The 18,270-nt window shown below is 47.2% G+C and overlaps 1 protein-coding gene across 1 annotated transcript in view; it reads right to left on the bottom strand.

Annotated features, from left to right (window-relative positions):
• Nucleotides 1–18,270, bottom strand: part of GFM1 (G elongation factor mitochondrial 1) — a 46,780-nt gene that overhangs the window by 23,626 nt on the left and 4,884 nt on the right. Inside the window, exons 3-12 of the mRNA XM_027875834.1 lie at nucleotides 17,675–17,807; nucleotides 16,556–16,760; nucleotides 14,735–14,851; nucleotides 13,381–13,531; nucleotides 5,322–5,476; nucleotides 4,678–4,762; nucleotides 4,062–4,199; nucleotides 2,431–2,532; nucleotides 1,484–1,540; nucleotides 12–149 (exon numbers count right to left, since the gene is read on the bottom strand). Coding sequence (XP_027731635.1) covers nucleotides 12–149; nucleotides 1,484–1,540; nucleotides 2,431–2,532; nucleotides 4,062–4,199; nucleotides 4,678–4,762; nucleotides 5,322–5,476; nucleotides 13,381–13,531; nucleotides 14,735–14,851; nucleotides 16,556–16,760; nucleotides 17,675–17,807 — 1,281 coding nt within the window. The remainder of the gene's footprint in view (nucleotides 1–11; nucleotides 150–1,483; nucleotides 1,541–2,430; nucleotides 2,533–4,061; nucleotides 4,200–4,677; nucleotides 4,763–5,321; nucleotides 5,477–13,380; nucleotides 13,532–14,734; nucleotides 14,852–16,555; nucleotides 16,761–17,674; nucleotides 17,808–18,270) is intronic.

The raw sequence follows: 18,270 nt of genomic DNA on the forward strand, positions 1-18,270 counted from the left end.
GCGGTCATTACCTGAGCATAAATTTCCAAGTGTAATTCTCCCATTCCAGAAACAATGGTCTCTCTGCTTTCAAGATCATAGTGGATCCTAAATGTAGGGTCTTCTCTTGTAAATCGGGCAATGCCTTTTGAAAATTTCTCCAGATCATTCTTTTCAAAGGAAAAAGCAAAAAGTTACATTATTTGCATAGTTTCAAAGACACAAACCAATCCATATCTTATTCTTAGACATACTTGAATTTCAAGGACCAAGACGACTGAATTAAGTGAAAAAACAAAAAAGTCTATTCCCATGGTGGCTGTTTTTTTTTTCCCTTAAAGACCTCAGGGTTCTGGGGGAAGGAAGACATCTCATACTCCATGGGCTAACACTGGATACCTGCAGAGTCAACAGGAGGAGAGGAACTTTTCTGCTTTTCTGCCCTTTCACAAGGAAAACAGGCACCTGAAGTTTGTGTTAAGCCTCATTCTCTTTCCTACTACACTGAAAAAGTGGTCCGTTCTGAAAAGGGAAGGGAGGTCTGAGCAAAACTTCGGGACCAGGCACAAATTCTAGAAAGGCTAGGCCTGCAGCAGAAGCCGGGGACCACTGGGACGTATTTAACATGGTTGGTGTAGAAAAGTTGCCCCACAGAGCCCATTAATTTCTGTCCTGACAAGAAACCACAATCCAGCTGTCCAGATTTACTCACTCACCAGGACAGAGGACAGCCCTGAAGGAATTACTGAAAGGAAAAAAATGGAAATAAAGGTCTTCCCCTCCCCTACTGGAGCCTTCGTACCAGTGGTTACAAGTAGGAAGGTTTGACATCTGCCATGATGATAGCAACCTAAAAGTATTCACCATCTAGACATGACATCCTCAACCCTTGATGAATGAGCAGATGGCAAGGGAAGGGACATTCACTAACCAGGACCTTCAGGTGACATACAATCTGCTCCCATCTGTAACCACCGCAGCTGATTTCCAGAGGGCAGACCTAGACCTTCTGAGTGGGCTGCTTCAGGAGGTCTGAAGAGGTTTCTTCCTCACAGGAGGTCTTCAAGAGAGGCCTACATGACTATTTGTCAGCTGGGTCATAGAGAGGATTCTTGCTCAGGTCTCTATAGTGTCTTCCAACCCTCAGACACTACACATTTGCCAATCCTGGTAACTCCTCCTTGAAAACAATCCTGTTGCGGCTTAGAGACAAGCTCTGTACACTAGCTGGGACCTCTCCACGGGAAGACTCATATCAGCAGAGCTGGGCCTAAAGAGAGCAAGTGACTCCTTGCCTCGGGTCATTCAGATATCAAGTGGCAAAGCCAAGATCTGAACAAACGTCCTGACCCCAGACCCAGTATTTCTGTTGCTCCCCAACATTCATTCAGTAGATCAGAAAACTCAAAAACTGACTCCAACGTTAAGAAAAAGCAGCACAAACTAAAGGAGGCCAATGAAGAAGCAGGTGGGGACGGGGCACGTCTTTCAGAAAACTGCCTACCTTGTCAGAAGGCTTCATTGATATGGAAATGACAGGATCAGGGACATGAATTGACTCCTAGGATTGTTTAAGAAATAAGTTCTAGTTTAGGTTGGAACAGATTGGAGAATTACACAGAGAAACACAAACTGAGGAGCACAAAGGACAGGTCTTGTGTGTTTTCTCCCAAACTACGGTCACCGAGGCAGCTAACGAGCCCTGGTGGGAATCCGAGCTCTGTGTGGGGCTCAGTTTCCTTACAAGTCTCTAAATATGATACTCTCTGCAAAAAACCATAGTTTTATTCCCCAAAGGAGGGCCTTCATTCATTAGAAGGTAAGCTCCCTGAGGGAAGAGTCTGCTTTGCCTTCCTTTCATCCACAGTGTTTATTTAGTACAAAGCCTGACACACAGCTAGGACGACAGTGAACTAGGTCTGCACAATCTGGGTCAGTGCAGTTCCAAGATTCTCTGGTTGGATGCTTAGATAATGATTTCAAATTTTAAAATAAAAACAAAAATCCCAATTCGGAAACTTTAAAGGGCTAATTCACCAACAAAGGAATCATCAACCAAGCAACCAACTTAACAAGCACCTAATATGTGGCAGGCAAAAACATAAAGACGAAAATACGAGGCCTCTTCTCCCTCAGGAAGCCTCAATTCTACTTGGGGGGGGAAGACAGTGAAACGATCACTGTCCTCATCTGTAAGAGAAAGACCAGGAAATACAGAAGATTCCAAAGCATGGAAACTTCTCCTGGATACCACCTCTCTCTAGGTACCCAGACTGGACCTTTATTTTTCAGTGGTTACAAAAAAAAGGTCATTAACTATGGTATCCGAATAGCCCAAATGGTAAGACTCAACAAAAAGAGTTTTCATGCTTTTCTGAGTTTAAATGGACCGCACAAAAACACGTATTTTGCCAAGTCAAGCGATGACCGCCCTAAAGCCACGGAACTCACCATGGAGAGATTAATATTGTCTTTGTTTGTGAACGTATCTCCACTGGCGCAATCGATACCAAACAATGCAAAGATATCTCCAGCATAAACTTCGTCAACATCCTAAATGAAGAAAAAAATGTGCTAGGGTATATGCGTGTGATGCATTAAAAATATAAACATCAAGTGCACAACATTCAAAAGAAACAATACATGACCAATCAGGGTAGAATCTCCCCAGACTTCTGCAGCGAAACAGCAGCAGACCACAGCGCCTTCAGCTGAGTCTCATTTCTGTACATTTAAAATGGACCACTCAGGGATGAGCCAGGACTGCTCAGAGAATCAATAACACTGATATGATCAAGTCCTTGTGGCTAGAAAATGATTTCTTTGGGATTCAAAAGTACCACATGCGTTACTTCAATCACATGAGATGTGAGACAGATATTTTCAATCCATAACTTCAAAGGAAGTTCTCAGAGTGTAGGCAGGAGAAAGAAGTCCATTGTGCCTAAAAATAACCTTAATTTTCAACAGATGTAAACCGGCTGAAAACACAGGAAATCCGAGAGCAAAATGCTAAGCTTCCTGGTTTTTGTCCATTTGTATCAGCTTCATTCACAACGGCTGCATTTTCTTTCTTGCTTGGTGGGCTGCCCGAGACTGGTTGGGGACCCACAGAGCAGCTGACAAATGCACCAGGTCCCGCTTCCCTCTGTCCACGCCCTCTGCTGCCCGAATAACAGAACAACAATACTGTGGAGCTCTGAGAGATGGCTTGGCAAAGGGAGATGGTCAGTGGAAAGAATACTCTTCTTAAGATGGACATACTTATGTATGTTTGTATCTACTTTTTTGTGTACGTGCATACAGACATACCTACATATGTACACACACACACACACAACATACATGAATACACACGACTCTCTGTTCCACGATCCTGGGCTCAGGAACGTGGAGGCTGGTATGGAGGTGTAGCAGCTGGGTGGGCTCTTCTAAGTGACAGCCCGAGCAGGAGCCCTAGGAGCACCAAACCAGAGCCTCTCCCCCAGCTTGGCCCTCAGTCTGTCCCACTTGGCAGGCTGATGGCAGACTGATGTTGGCATCAAAAGGCTTTCACCTGGAAATGGGAGGAGGCAGGAACTGTCCTTTGCACTCCAGAACACCCTGGAGTGTAGAAAGACCTACAGTCTTACTCCAGATTCATTAGAAAGAAAACTGATCTGATGCCATTTCTAGGACAGACTAGTGTCCCCTAAACTTCTCAGCCCTGAAAACCACCCCAGAAATCACTCCCACTCTATGCACTTTTTCCTGCCCCTGCTCCCATAACAAAACCTTGCTGAGACCTACAGCTGATTACTCTTGACCAAGTATTGGGAAAGAGTCCACTCTCTCTGACTTGGGATGTTGCTACAGACCCTCCCCAAAGCAGATAAACTGGCAAGATGTTATATACAGCTTGCATCATCTGACAGAGAATGTTTCTTAACAGGGACTGCTTTTCCTACTGCTAGGAAACATCGAGTCAGAACTAGGAGACACCATAGGAAGGAAAAGCAATAAAGAGAGAGCAAGTGCCTTTCGTTAGGTGGCGTTCAGGAGGGAAGGAACCTTCTGGCCTCCACGGTGAGCCTAATACTTGCCTCCATCATATCCGCGTGCATTCGGACGAGGCGCTGCACTCGAACCCTCTTCTTGGTCCTGGTGTTATAAATGGTGTCTCCTTTCTTCAGCTCACCCTGATAATTTCGCACATAAGTCAGCTGTCCAAATCGCCCAGCCTGGAAATGTGCATTGGATGGAAGGCAGACAAGAAGAGCACATGGCATTTCAGAACATGTCACAACTGCACCACCTTTTTTTTCTTTAAGCCACTGACTCTTCTGTACAGTGTTTGAGTCACCAACCATCAGAAGAGAACAGTCATTCTTCCCAGGGAGCCTGAATGGAGTTCCCTAGAAGTTCTTCAGCACTCCAAAACAAATCCCTCTCTCATTTCCTTCACATCATATCATTAGGGGGAGTTTTCAAAAACGATTTAAACAATGTCTGGCTAAAGTCCAATCCAGTCATATTTAGGGGGAAAATAAACAAACGCTAGTGGTACGTGAACTACTGTCTACGTGATCCAAGGACAAATCATCTTTTCCAAATTTCCAAATTCAACCCTCCCCAAAAGACATCTAACTACATTCACCATTCTTAATTAGCATAGTTACATTCAGCAACAAAGTAAAATAAAATAAAATAACAGCTTACCTCCAGTTTAAAAGCCAAGCCGACAAAAGGTTGGGAATTATCTCTTTTGGAGCTCATTAAGACTTTGGATTTCTCATCAGAGTCCCTTAAAGTAAGGGGGAAATGTTTATACACTGTAAGGCTGGACAGTTTCCCCTCACGATCATTTAGCAGCTGTCATCTGAGGGCAGAGCATGGCTGCTCCCCTCTTTCTAAATCACATTTCATAGCCAACGGGAATGTAGCTATAATAGGGTGGCAGGAGCCTGCCAGGCCTTGCCTCTGCCTTCACCAGATAGTAAGTGAACCAAAATAAAGCAGGGATGGTAAAGAAGAGGAACAAAAAATCTTTCCAGCACTAGAGCCTATTTACAAATCTCATCCTAGAGCAAAGAGAAATGAGATTCACCACACACAATACAACATGTTCTCTACTCAGACAAAGTATATGAAAACCGAGATTGTTTTTCTTTTAAGTTATTTGCAGAAATTGCTGATCAAGGTTCCCTGACAACACTATTTTGTACATTGAAAAACGAGGCCTTCACCTGAAGACTAAAAAACTAAACCCAGTAACTCCAAGGCCCAGCCCTGTATTCAAGGCCTCTTTGGAGAATGGAAATGCCCCTACAGCCAGAAAGCTTCGCTGCACCTCCCATACTTACTCCTGATTGAGAATGGCATAGTTCTGGACCTCGGATGGATTGGGGAGGTACGCCAGGACCCCGTCGAGGAGAGGCTGCACCCCTTTGTTCTTCAAAGCGCTTCCCACAAAGACGGGCGTAAACAATCGCTTAATGGTCGCTCTTCGGATTGCGAGCTAAAAAGACAAAAGATTATCTAGATGTTACTTCTGTCTGACTACATGTAAAAAGAACATTTTGTGCCTAAAATCAAATAAGCACGAGTAAATTAGTAGACAGCAGAATTGCTATTAGTTAAGATTTTATAGTACAGAAACCAGTAGCAATCAGGAGAGCCGGCCTCTTTTTCTAAGGCCATAATCGAAAGCAGAAAGGCCACTGCCCGACAGTGAATCCTGGCTCCAGGCGCCCTTTCGAGCCTTGGCCTACCCTGCTCCGCTTCACACAGTCTGCTTTACTGTTCCCCTGATGTGCCACTCACTGTGCTTAGTGCTGGACAGACAAAGAAAGGCAAAAACACAGCCCTGGCCTTCAAGGAGCTCACACTCTAAACAAGGGAGATGACATTCAAAGAACTGACTACACACAGGATGCACACAGAGCACGGTGGGTGGTAAGGGGACTGCCAATCAAGGGAAGGCTTCCTGCTGTACTTTATGAGGATGCAGAGGGTGCAGGAGGCGGATGCTAGGCAGGAGAGCGAGCCTCCTAGGGACAGCCAATACTGTCCGACCCTTCCCCGAGCTCCTCAGCTCCAGTAACTTCCTTTCTGCTGAGATCCTCCTCATCGGAGGGCCACACACGAAGGCTTCACTTCTCTAGTCCCTTTGCACATTTCTTACAAAACTCTGCCTGGACCCCACCTTTGCCCCAACACATTCTACCCAGTGTCAAACTGACGGATGATTGACTCCCCACCAATCACCACCATGGCACTGTAAGGGCCTGAAGGACAGGCACTGTTCTATTTTCTCTTTGCATCCCCAGGTTGTTAAAAACAGCAGACGCTTAATGAATATTTATGGACTTGAAGTCAACATTCAGTTTTAATTGAGAACATTAAATTGATTGTGTATCATTTTCTATTGATCTGATTTTGTCCTGTAACTGCCTAAGTCATGTCTCTGACAAAATTCAGCTGGCCTGTGATGGTTTTAGAAATCCAGTTCTCTTGCTAATCTCTGTTCTATTCTTGCCTGGTGAATTCTGCCAACATCGGGGCATGAGCTTGCCATAAGGGAGTTAGGCCTAATGTGTTTGTACCATCCTTCAAGGATTTCCAGTGTGCTGTCCAAAGAAGGGCGCCCTTGGCATGGCCAAGATGGCGGATAGAAAGCGGTACCTGGCAAAGCCACACAGTGCAGGAGGCAGCAATGCACAGTGGGGCTGGAGAGAGAAGTCTGGGCCAAGCTGTCAAGGGCCTGATGAGCCACTAGAGCTCACTGTGTAGGAAACGACATGGCCAGATCAGCACTTCGTGAAAATGCCTTTGGCAATTTTATGGATGATGGACTAGAACGTAGAGAAACAAGGCAGGAAGACCAAGTAATTACACATTTAAGTCACAAAACTTTTGGATCTGTGTTGGTTAAGATGATTTCCTCGTCAAGAATTCCCTGCACCAATGAAATCACAAGACCGGACCAAACTAGCAAAATTGTTCCAGATTTACCCAGGACACAGCCTTGAAGGGTACATCCACCATTAGGGGGTACGCTCTGGATGATGACTCCAAAAAGTAGTCTGAGGAGTAGTCAGGGAGGAAGGAAGAAGAACCAAGAGATGGCAATGTCATGAAAACCCAAAGCAGAGGGGAGGCTCAAGAGGAGAATGGTCAAAGACGGCACAGAGCTCCAGACCAAGGACTGAGAAAACCATCCGAGCTGGCAATTCCCTGGACCTGGGAGAAAAAGGCTCAGCCGAGGGACAGGGCCGCATGCCAATAGGCACTCTAAGGGCTGGGAAGCAGCATTCACGAAGGGGACGGTGAAACTGGGCGAGCGAGATGAGGAGGAGGCTCCGGACGCCGGGCAACCTGAAGAGAATCGGTTAAACCGATGTCACGGACGGAAGATGCTCCACGAGCTTTGGGGAATCTAACTACCACAGACAACGCTGTTCCTATGACAAAACAAATTCTGAACCAGGGATCCCTGACCTTCCTTGTGTTGTGGACTCCTCCGGCTGGTGAAAACCACAGAAGCTAGGGAACTTGCTCAGGGCCCTACAACCAGTCAGTGCCTAAGGAAGGATCCGAGTTCAGGCCCAAGAACAGAGAGCCTGGGGAGACACTGGAAGGACCTGCGCTGAGCCCTGACCCCACGGCAGACAACCAGCGAGGAGCTCCTAGGCCCTGAATCTCTCTCTAATAATCAGTAGGTTACATTACATTACATGTACCTCCCCCTACACTTTTTTTCACTTGGCATCCCCCACACCGGCACAATATTGTGCCCTAGGAAGGGGAGCCATCATGTGCTCCACCTGCTGCCATGCTTGCATTCCTAGTAATACCAAGAATCTGCAGCCACCAGCGGGCGACAAACGCCCCTTATCTGGAGGCACTGCCAGGGTCACAGATTTAGAGTGGGAAGGACCTCCAAGGTCGAGAACTCTCCTTTTGTGGCTGGGGAAATGAAACCGAAAGTTTGAATCATCATTCACTCACAGACTCTATGGTTTTCTTGCTTATCTGGTTCATCTACATTAACGGAGAGACCATGCAGCGGCGCTAGGATTCAGAAAGGAAGCTGAAGATGAAGCGCCAACCTCAAGGACAGAGACGAGGGCTGGAGATGGGGACCTGGGAATCACAGGCAGGCACGGGAGCTGAGGAGATCACCCCGTGAGACAGTCTACGGGGTGAGGAGGGCTCAGGGCAGGCTTCAGAGGGCAGCCACGGATAGTGGGCAGGACCTACTGACTGTCCAGAAAGGAGGCTGAGGAGGAGCCGTCAGACGGGGGAAAACCAGGAGAGGAGAAAATCTTGCTGCTGAGACAGGGCCATGCAGTGGGGTGACTGAGAGATCCTGGGAGAGGATGGTTGCTGCAGCTGCTGCTGCTACTACTACTACTACTGCACCAGCCACTCCTGCACCTGCTTCCACTATTCCTGCTGCACCTGGTGCTGCTCCTACTCCTGTAGCAGGAGGCAGCTGAAAGGGGGGAGGTGCTTGAGGAAGCCTGAGAAGGTAAATGGACAATGCCCAGCCACTGCCCTGTAGCACAGTTTGCCTGACTCAGGCAAACACCAGTAATTCAGGAGGAAAGGAGGCACTCATAAGCCATTCAACAGCTACCAAAAGGAGGCTCCTTTTGCCACAGCATAGAAAGGAAGCCAAGTCTGAAGGCCCCAGCCCCACATGGGTGGGCCTTCTTACACACGTAGGCAGTCAGGAACAACAAGAAGAGGGGGTATCGGGTGAGGCCCCCCCCTTGGCAGCTTGGTCACCTTTCAGAGAAATGAAACTGACCTTATCCATGCTGCAGGGGGAGGGCTCAGCTGAGATTCGGTCCCAGTTGCCATCACTACGACTTCAGGATTTTCTCCTCTGCTCAGCAGCACGTGAAATCAGAGTGAAGGATGCAGAAGGTAGGAATGATCCAGGGTTGGGCTGGGCAGAGGACAGGGGACATTAGTGGGAGGAAGGGATTCTACAGCAGAGAATGATGTAGAGGTGAAAGAACTCACCAACAAGTGAGAGAAAAGGGAGAAGTGGGTGGGCAGCGCTGAAGTGATCGATGACCTGGCAAAGAAGTGAGGGGCGAAGAGAATGGGAGTCATAGCCTGGACGGATAAGGATGAAGGAGTTGTGACGCACCAGAAGAGGTGGACCGATACAAGGTGATGACGCTGTGAGCCTGGCGCCCTTTCCCTCTCCAACCACCGACAAAAACCCCGAGGCCAAGAGTCCTTCACTCCGGCATCACTCCTACTTTGGCTCCCAGCTCATGTCCCAGGCCCTGAGCTGAGCCAGGGCTGAACACTCACTCCCCCGCCTCGTCAGGTCAGGCCATTCCTTCCTTGGGGATGCAGGCTTTCCCCAGGGCTCCGAGAAGAATCAGGCCTAAAGACAAGCCAGACACAGTTCACTTGCTATCCTTTTTAGCTAAAACACTAAAACTTTCTCGGATTTTTATGCCGAAAGCTAACACTGCTTAAAGTGACTAATCCTCGTGTGCCTCCCACGGCCTGTTCTCCCAGCAGGAGCGCTACCACATGGAACTATTACCTAGACCTTGTCCTTTACACTTCAAACGTGGGAAACCGAAAACCACGCGGTGCACACTTCAGACACTCTAGTCTGACTTGGTAAAAAGGGCAGATCTCTTACTACGATTCGGTAATATAAGTTAACAGCTATCCATGCTCCATATCCAAAGACAGAGCCGAAATTAGCTTTCCAAAATGACTTTTCAAAGTCACGATGAACTTTCTCCCCCAATTAGATCTTCTGCGTGTCTGGAAGAATCAAATGCATTTGGCAAGTGCTCAGCCCTACTCCGAAGTGCCTACAAACCAAGGTCCCGGGCATGACGGTGGGGGGACGCTCCACCCGCACCAGACAACCTGATTCCACACAGCAGCTTTTCCACATTGCAGAGATCGTGAAGGAAGAGGAATCCTCTCCCTGCGACAGCCCATTAGATCTACGCATGACTTGGTCTAACTGGAGAGCACACACTATAAGGACTCTGTCTTTGCAAATTTTTTCTTTTAACCAAGCAGCACCATGAAAGAAAACACAATTTTTTTTAATATGGTACCTCAAATATTACCAGATTAAGACTCATAAAATTTAGCTAGTCCTTTTGGAAAATGGGAGAATTCAAGAACATTGGAGCTGGCAGAAACGTTGGCTATGCATCCCTCATCCCATTCGGTCTGCTTGTTACAAAGGTCAGGTAACCAAGGCCAAGAGAAGTCATTTCCCTAAGGTCACAGAGTTGGTCTCTGCAGGACCGAAAGTTACTACTATGGTATGTGTACCTGCCTCCATTCAGTCTACGGCCTGCACACAGTCAGGCCTTTTCTTCTGCTGCACTTCTGCTCGGTCAATCTCTCCACAAGCCTATACTGAGTACCCACTTTATGTCAGGCACAGCACAAAGCACAGAAGAGAAAAAGAAGAGCAAAGAGAGCTCAGATGCTAAGAGGCCAAGCACGTACAACCCAGAGAAACGCCATCTCAGAGGAGAGGATCCAACACTAAGGGACTGTTTCTCTCACCTGAAACAGCAACTCTCCACCATCCCCAGCAAGTCTCTAAGGCCCAACTCAACCCTGGATCACTCCAGGGCAACAATCTCTTCACTCAGACTGGCAGCCCGCTACTGCCGTGGATCTGGGGCTCTCCCATCCTATCCACAAAGGAGACCTCTAATGAGGAGGCTGAGGAGCCCCCAGAGCCCAAGTTTATAGCTCTCTCAGTGCCTATATGGCACTGTCACACAGTAGCCACTTAAATGTGTTTAAACTGAATAGTACTTCTAATCCATGGCAAACAGGAAACCGGACAACCCACTGGTTAGTAACTATAAGGATAAATCGCCTCTGAATTTAGAGCCAAGGTTTTGTAACAGCCATGGTCCAGGCTCAGGTCTTTCTTGCAGGTGTTACCACATATGTCTGTATCTTCTCCTATTTTATTTTATTTTATTTTTTTAGGCAATTGGGATTAAGTGACTTGCCCAGGGTCCCACAGCTAGTAAGTGTCAAGTGTTTGGTCTGAGGCCGGATTTGAACTCAGGCCCTCCTGACTTCAGGGCCGGTGCTCTATCTACCACCCCACCTAGCTGCCCCACCTTCTTCTATTTTAATTCAATAGGTGTTCTATACTGGCTACTGGGTGAAGCACTGGGAACATAAAGATGAGGAACTGGCACAGTCCATGGCTTCCGGAAGCTTTCAGTCTCGGGGGAAGGCACCTCCTGGATGAGAGCTAATTGTGTAGAAGTTACAATGTGGTCAGTGTGGAGGAAAGGTCAAACGAGCCGTGGAATCAGGGCAGAAGCAGCTCCTCGGCTAGGCCTTAAAGGAAGAACCAGAGTCCACTCCAGGTGAGGGGACAGTGGCAGGAGACTGCAGGACAAGAAGGACTGGTGTTTACCGAGAGGATCAAAGTGTCCAAGTGCCCTGCCTACCTCCCAAGGCTCTGAATCAGAAGAACTTGTACACCTAAAGTACTACAGAAATCTGAGCCACCATGACAGAAAAATGGCTTTATGTTACAAACTGTGGTACAGGACAAGGGGGTCTGCCCAGAGAGCCCGGCATACTAGACAGCACAAGCAACTTTACAATGCCCTTGACACTGTCAATCAGAAGGGCTCTTATGGGGGAAACAGAGCGAGCTCAAAAGAAAGGATAGTGGAACCAAAGCATTCTAGAGCTGAAAGCAGTCATGAAGGGAACTTTTTCCAACTCCTTCATCTTTTATAGAGAAGAGGGGGAGTGAGCATTTGTTACAGAACACAGGAAATACTGAAATAGCCTAAATACTCGGTTGCCAAGGTGGCCAGATCTGCTGCTGGCGTGAGCAGAAACTAGAGTTCACCGGCCTGTGGCTGACCTTGCATTCTCCTCCTGACCCCTTAAGGCCAGTGCTCCCCCAGAGCTTCTGCCTTCCTGCCTCTGTCCCTCAGAATGAGGAGGCGGGCAACCAAGTAGCCAACAGTTGGGCTTGGCTAGCACCTTGGGCAGAGAAGACTCCTGGACAGCGAGTAGATAGAGTGGAGGAATGGGAGAGAAGGCACGAATGGCAGAGGGGCCTCCCCAGGTGGGCCTCAGGGAGCCACCAAAGACTTCTGAGGAGAAGAGTAACCTGCCCAAGACTGGTACAGAAGGAAGATGAGCTGGAGGCAGCAGGGAGGACTGGCATGGGGAGAGGTACTCTGGTACCTCTGGTACTCAGCATGCCAGGTTTTGTGGCTTGTGCCTGATCATACTCCTTCTGGTCTCTACCTGCTCTGGTCAGTGTGGACAGTGAAAGAATCAAGGGGCCTCAGGAATCAGGAAGGCTCTGCCCAGGCTTATTCTGCTTTTGTAGAAAGGGAGATGCAGGAGAGGGAGGAAGAGAGGGAGGGAGGGAGGGAGAGAAAAAAAGAGAAAGAGAGAGAAAGAGAGAGGGAGGGAGAGGGAGAGAGAGGGAGAGAGAGAGGAAGGGAAGGGGAGAGGGAGAGAGACAGAGAGAAACTGGAGCAAACCAACCTACAAAAGTTTGTTTCCCAAGTTTCTATTGACGTCAGCCTTAACCTGGCTCCCCAGTGAGACACATATGCTCTAAGGAAGGTGAGAACACCCTCAACTGAGGGCTGTGAAACTGCCAAGTGCTGTCTGGGCCAAGGGCCACCTCCATTCTGCATGTCCGCCTTCCCTCTCCAGCAGGCTTGTCACCTTCTTGAATACTGGCTGGGCAGTAAAGGTATTTAGAGGTACATGAGACCCAAGAGATGACAATTCTTTATGTGTGCACAGTCTTAGCTAATCTGCCAAGGACACCTGATAGAATTAAAGGCAAAATAAGCAATAAGTGGGTCCACAGAGGAATCAAGTTCTTTTTGTTTGGCTAAAAGCATGGTAGCTAAAAGGATGGTTCATAGCTTCCAAATGTACATAAAACACTCAAGAAACATTTATATTAGCAAGTCCTCTAACACGAGATTTGAAACTACATCAGTTAATAGAAAACTGAAAAATTCTTCAAGTGGTAGGGCAGGGGAGGTACCAGTCAAGACACAGTTCTGACATCGAGATAAACGCTCTCCAAATTTTTTCTATGCTTCTATATTTATTTTCTTCTGTGGAAAGGGCATAGCCAATTAGCTAATTATGTTTATGATGTGTCTTCCTCAAAGCATATATTATTATTCCTTCTTTTCTATCCCAAAATAACGTACAAGGCATTATTTACTTAACATGACATGTTGTGACAAACATTTTCCCAAGACCTCAAACTTTTTTTGTCATTATTTCCTCCATCAGCCATGAGGCCAATAGAAATGCTGTTTCCAGAAAGAAAAAAATGCCAAGATGTTACTGCTTCTCTGCCAATGTAAGGTGCATTTTAAGAATACCTGCCTGTAGGTCTGTCACTGAGGGGACCTTTTCTTCCAAAAACAGCTCTCCAAGTTGCTCATCTGAATTGGCAACACATTCAATGAGCTCCTGGCGGTGGTCAGTCGCTGCCGCCCTAAATTCTGCTGGGATTTCAGCATATCGGATGGTCTGCCTGGAAGAGAAAGTCTTTTGGTTCAGAAGATGAGACCTTTTCTGGAAGGCTGGAAGGCATGCAGTGTGAGCTTCCCTCAGTTCCCTCTGCTCAATCCTGAAAGCCTCTGGGCATCACTGCCCATTCTGTCTTCTTTCCTTCCATGGCCCATCCCCTGGATCCCCTTCCTGCCCGTCTCCTTCAGGACCCTGATCTAGCCGTCCTTCCCCCATTCTCATGAATCCTCAACATCTCCCTATGGAATGGCTCTTTCCCACCTACTTACTAACATGCTCACAGGGCCATCTTCAGTCCTCCTGATCTGTATCTGGCCACTGGACCCAGATGGCTCAGGAGGAGAAAATGAGGCGGGTGATTTTGCACAGCCCGGCCTCACTGAAATCCAATTCACCTGCAAATCACGGCGTCATCTGCCTGATGCCGTGGTCCTTCTGAAGGACAAAACACACAACTAACATGCTCAGATTTCCCCAATCCTAAAAATACTTTCCTTTGGCCTTTCTCTCCCATCCAGATGTCCATCTCACTTCTCTGTCCTCCCCCACGCTGCAACACATCAAAAGTTTTCCCCGACTACTCCTATGAAATTGCCTTCTCAAATGTCACCAACGACTACCTAATTGCCAAATTCAACAGCCATTACTTTCAGCCTCCATCTTTCTTGTCCCCCTTTATGGGCACTTTTTGAAGGAAGAAATTCAAACTATCCACCAAAAAAAAAAAAGATGCTCCAAATCACCACTAAAGAAATGCAAATTACAGCAGCCCCATGTCACACCCATCAGCAGGGCAAAGATGACATAAAAGGAAAATGGCGAATGTTGGAGGGAGTGCAGGAAAACATGCACATGAACATATGCTGGCGCAGCTTCACATCAGCCTGGCTATTCTGGAAAGCCATTTGGGGCTCTGCCCAAAAGGTCACTAAATCTCACAACCTTGGAGCCAGCTACTCTACTCTACTACTGGGCCCATGCCCAGAGAGATCATTAAAAAAAAAAAGACCATACAAACAAAAATCTTTATATCAGCTTTCTGTAGTAGCTGGACTTCAGTGAAGAGAGATTAGATGTAATTTTTCAATAAATATTTTGGAAGAAATCATTCCAACCAAATTTCCAAGAGATACTATCTTTTGAAAGGAATTAATTTTCACTCTTTCTTATTTCATTGCTCTCCAAATTCCAAAGTTTTGCCACTCACCCAAAGTCTCCATCAAAGTATATGGCCCGCTCCTCAATGAGGTCTATGATGCCTTTAAAATCACCCTCCAAGCCAATGGGTATCTGTACAAATGCTGCATTATGATTTAACTTTGATCTGGAAAATAAAAAATGCATTTGGGATTATAAGGAAGAAGGTGGCAAAGCACTAGTTAAGTAACTACTTCACATTTTGAGTTTAGACAGAGCCCTCATTTGCTACTCCAGAACTCCCAGCATTTAAATACGAACAAATTCAGCTTTACAGTTTTGAACAACTACATAAGTCAGACTCAAACGAAGAACCTAGGGCTGACTGCCAGATAACTCTGCCTTGACTTCTCTACAGCCACGTACCCAGGACAGAAAGGACCCTTGCCATCTACAAAATCTCTGCCCTTCTTGACTTGCTGTGGCCTCAGCAAGCCAACCGACTTCTCTACGGATGCATTTTCCTATCTGTGAGAGAGAATGATAATGCTCCAGCCTGTCTATCATCATGAAGGCCAGGAAGAAAGCAAAGCACTGAACTTGTAAAATGCTGAATGCTACAAATGATTCCAAATGACAGTTTTAAAGTAAGGAAGATGATTTACTTGGGTTACTGTAGGTGTCAGCAGAAATAACAAACCAAAGAGAATTTCATTTTATCCTCCAGTAATTTAAAGGTTATTAACTGCAATTCCTAACATAAAGGTTAAAGTTAAAGATGATCCTATCACATTTTTAGGTTTTCCTTAATATTTGTTTAGGCTATTCTGGGGTTTAAAGGCAGCACGATATAATGAAGAGAGCTGGCCTCAAAGCCAGAAAGTCCTTCTGACATACAGGGGAACCTGGGCCCGTCACTTAACCTCTTAGGATTCTAAGCAGCCTTCAGGACTCTCTGCTTGTGGAGAAGGAGCTGACCTGAATTGGGCAGTTTTCTCACCGGGGAATTCCCAATTCAAGGAAAACATATCTCTGTTGTGGGTTCTAACAGGCAGTTACATAGCATATGAAATGTTGGGCCTGGAAGACTTGGATTTAAAATCCAACTGAGATTCAGACCAGCTTTGTGACCCTGAGTAAGTCACTTCACTTTTCGGTACGCCAGACAATGCCCCAGGATTAATCTACGTCACAGATGAGCCTTCATCTACACAGGCCATAGCTGTTCACATGCCAATCTTTCCCCAAACTGATGAAATCATCAGTCAATTAATAAATATTTATTTAAGGCAGCTACATGGTGCTGGGAGTACAGGGCAGGACTGGGGATCAGGAAGCCCTGAGTTTGAATCCTGTCTCAGACATGATCTGTATGACTGAGCAAGTCACAGCCTCTCAGCCTCAGTGCCTTCACCTGTAAAGTGGGGATAATAATAACGCTGACCTTACGGGATTGTTGTGAGGATCAGATGAGATAACACATTTAAAGTGCTCAGCAATCTAAAAAGCACAACAGCACTACTGTTTTTATCACTACTACTGTTATCATCATCATCATCATTACTATCATTATTATTATTATTATTAGCATCTACCATGTGCCAGACACTGCACATTTGGGGCTGGGCATCATTCTAAATTTGCACAACACTTAGAATCATAAAATTCATGCCTAAAGGACAGTAAACAAATACGCACACCGAGGTCTAAAATGTCTCAGCAGCACGGCTGACTCTGGTTACTGAGGGAGATAAAGCAGTTCAGAAATCCTGGGCCACGGGTGGGTGCCAGGACCAGCTGCAGCGAGGCCCCAAGGGTCCGAGGCAGCCCCTCACCTCCCTCCACAGCACATTCCCAGCAGCCAGGTGGGATGAGCCCCACCTCTCAGTACCTCATTTGCTGCAGTGCCCTGGATGGGTTAGAGCCCATCCGGTCCAGTTTATTAATGAAGGTTAGAAACGGAACGTCGTATCGTTTCATCTGACGGTTGACAGTCATCGTCTGGCACTGAACGCCTCCAACTGCACAGAGAACCAGGACGGCGCCGTCCAGCACTCGCAATGCCCTCTCTACTTCAATCGTGAAGTCCACGTGCCCTAAGGAGACAAAAGTGGCCGGTGATGGTACAGAAGAGCAGCCAGGGTGCCAGCCCAGCAGGTCCTCTCAGCTCTTCCATCCAGGCTCACCAGCCACTCTGAGCAGCACTTCGGTAAGCCCACCAACTGAAAGGACAATGCTGCAGCCCAATGACAGGGCTCAGTGACCATGAGGAGCTCTTAGTCACTCCCTTCACACCTGCCTCTCTAAGGAGGTCACTGACACGGCACCGGGGAAAGGTAGGCTTCTTGGGGAGCGTGCTTAGCACAGGGCCTGGGTACCACACACATGATATCACACCGGGTGTGGACAGCTCCAGAACAAATTACATAAAGATGGGAGGAGCTAAAGGTCCCAATTTAGTCACTTTGGCTATGAATTAATTAAGTGGACACCAAATCCAATTACCCTAGTACTTTGTAATCCATTTTGAATCACAAGGCAACTGTTAGAGGAAGTATTTAAGTGTTGGGATCAGGAACCCAAGGTGCCAAGGACCCCGTGGCGTCTGGCATCCCATTAATCACTTGTGTCTGGGCATCATCTCAGCGCCTGGCACAGAACCGAGCACATTATCTATGACTGACTGCCCACATGGCACGGTGGACGATGTCCTGGGCTGCTGGGTTTGAGTCCTGCCTCCCCATTCATTAGCTCGGTGACAAGGACAAGGCCTGTGACTTCTCTGAGGATGTCTCTTCATCAATAAAAGGAGGCTCAGACTCTGCGGTGCCAGAACAACCTGCTTATCGTGGAGCAGAAATCAGGTAAACTTTAAAGCCCTACGTAAATGCAGCTGGTGTTACTGGAGGACAGACTCTGAGCCGGAAGGGGCCTTGCCCAAGGTCACAGCAGCACATTAAGGACCAGGGACTGGGAGCAGGGGAGGTAAAGGTCCTAACCACTTCCGCACCGGGTGTGTCTATAATGTTGATGTTCACATCTTTCCACAGAGTGTAGGTGGCTGCAGACTGGATGGTGATTCCGCGCTGTCGCTCCAGTTCCATGGAGTCCATGACGGCACCAACTCCATCTTTACCTTTCACCTAAAAGCCAAAAAAGAGGCAGACTTACACACACCCATGCACACCATGAGAAAGGAAAGATTCCAATGTGACAGGATCCTGACTGAGAGAGCAAACTAAACGGATTCTAAGACCAAGATTCACCCGACCCCGAAGCTGCAAAGTCTGACTTATTCCCAAAGTCAAGGCAGCCGTGAGCAGTGAAAGAATCGACCTGAACGCCACAGCACAAAATGACCTATTCTGACCCGTCTTCTTCTTGGCCATTCAAAAGGCCACCAAGGGGCAAGTGATCAGCCAGCCCCACATAGGCCCACTGGCGCTGAGTCTGCTGCAATTTGCTTACAGATGAAAAGGACTTTGCTGCCAGCCTCTCTGACATACAAGATGACCCCTCTTTGGGGACATGTGTAACTAAATGCTGAAATACAGAGTGCCACACATGTCTCAGAATTTCTTTCATCCATGTCATCAAACACCCAAA

The sequence above is a fragment of the Vombatus ursinus genome, unplaced genomic scaffold, assembly GCF_900497805.2.
Source record: "Vombatus ursinus unplaced genomic scaffold, bare-nosed wombat genome assembly UNPS02014810.1, whole genome shotgun sequence".
NCBI classification, from domain to species: domain Eukaryota; kingdom Metazoa; phylum Chordata; class Mammalia; order Diprotodontia; family Vombatidae; genus Vombatus; species Vombatus ursinus.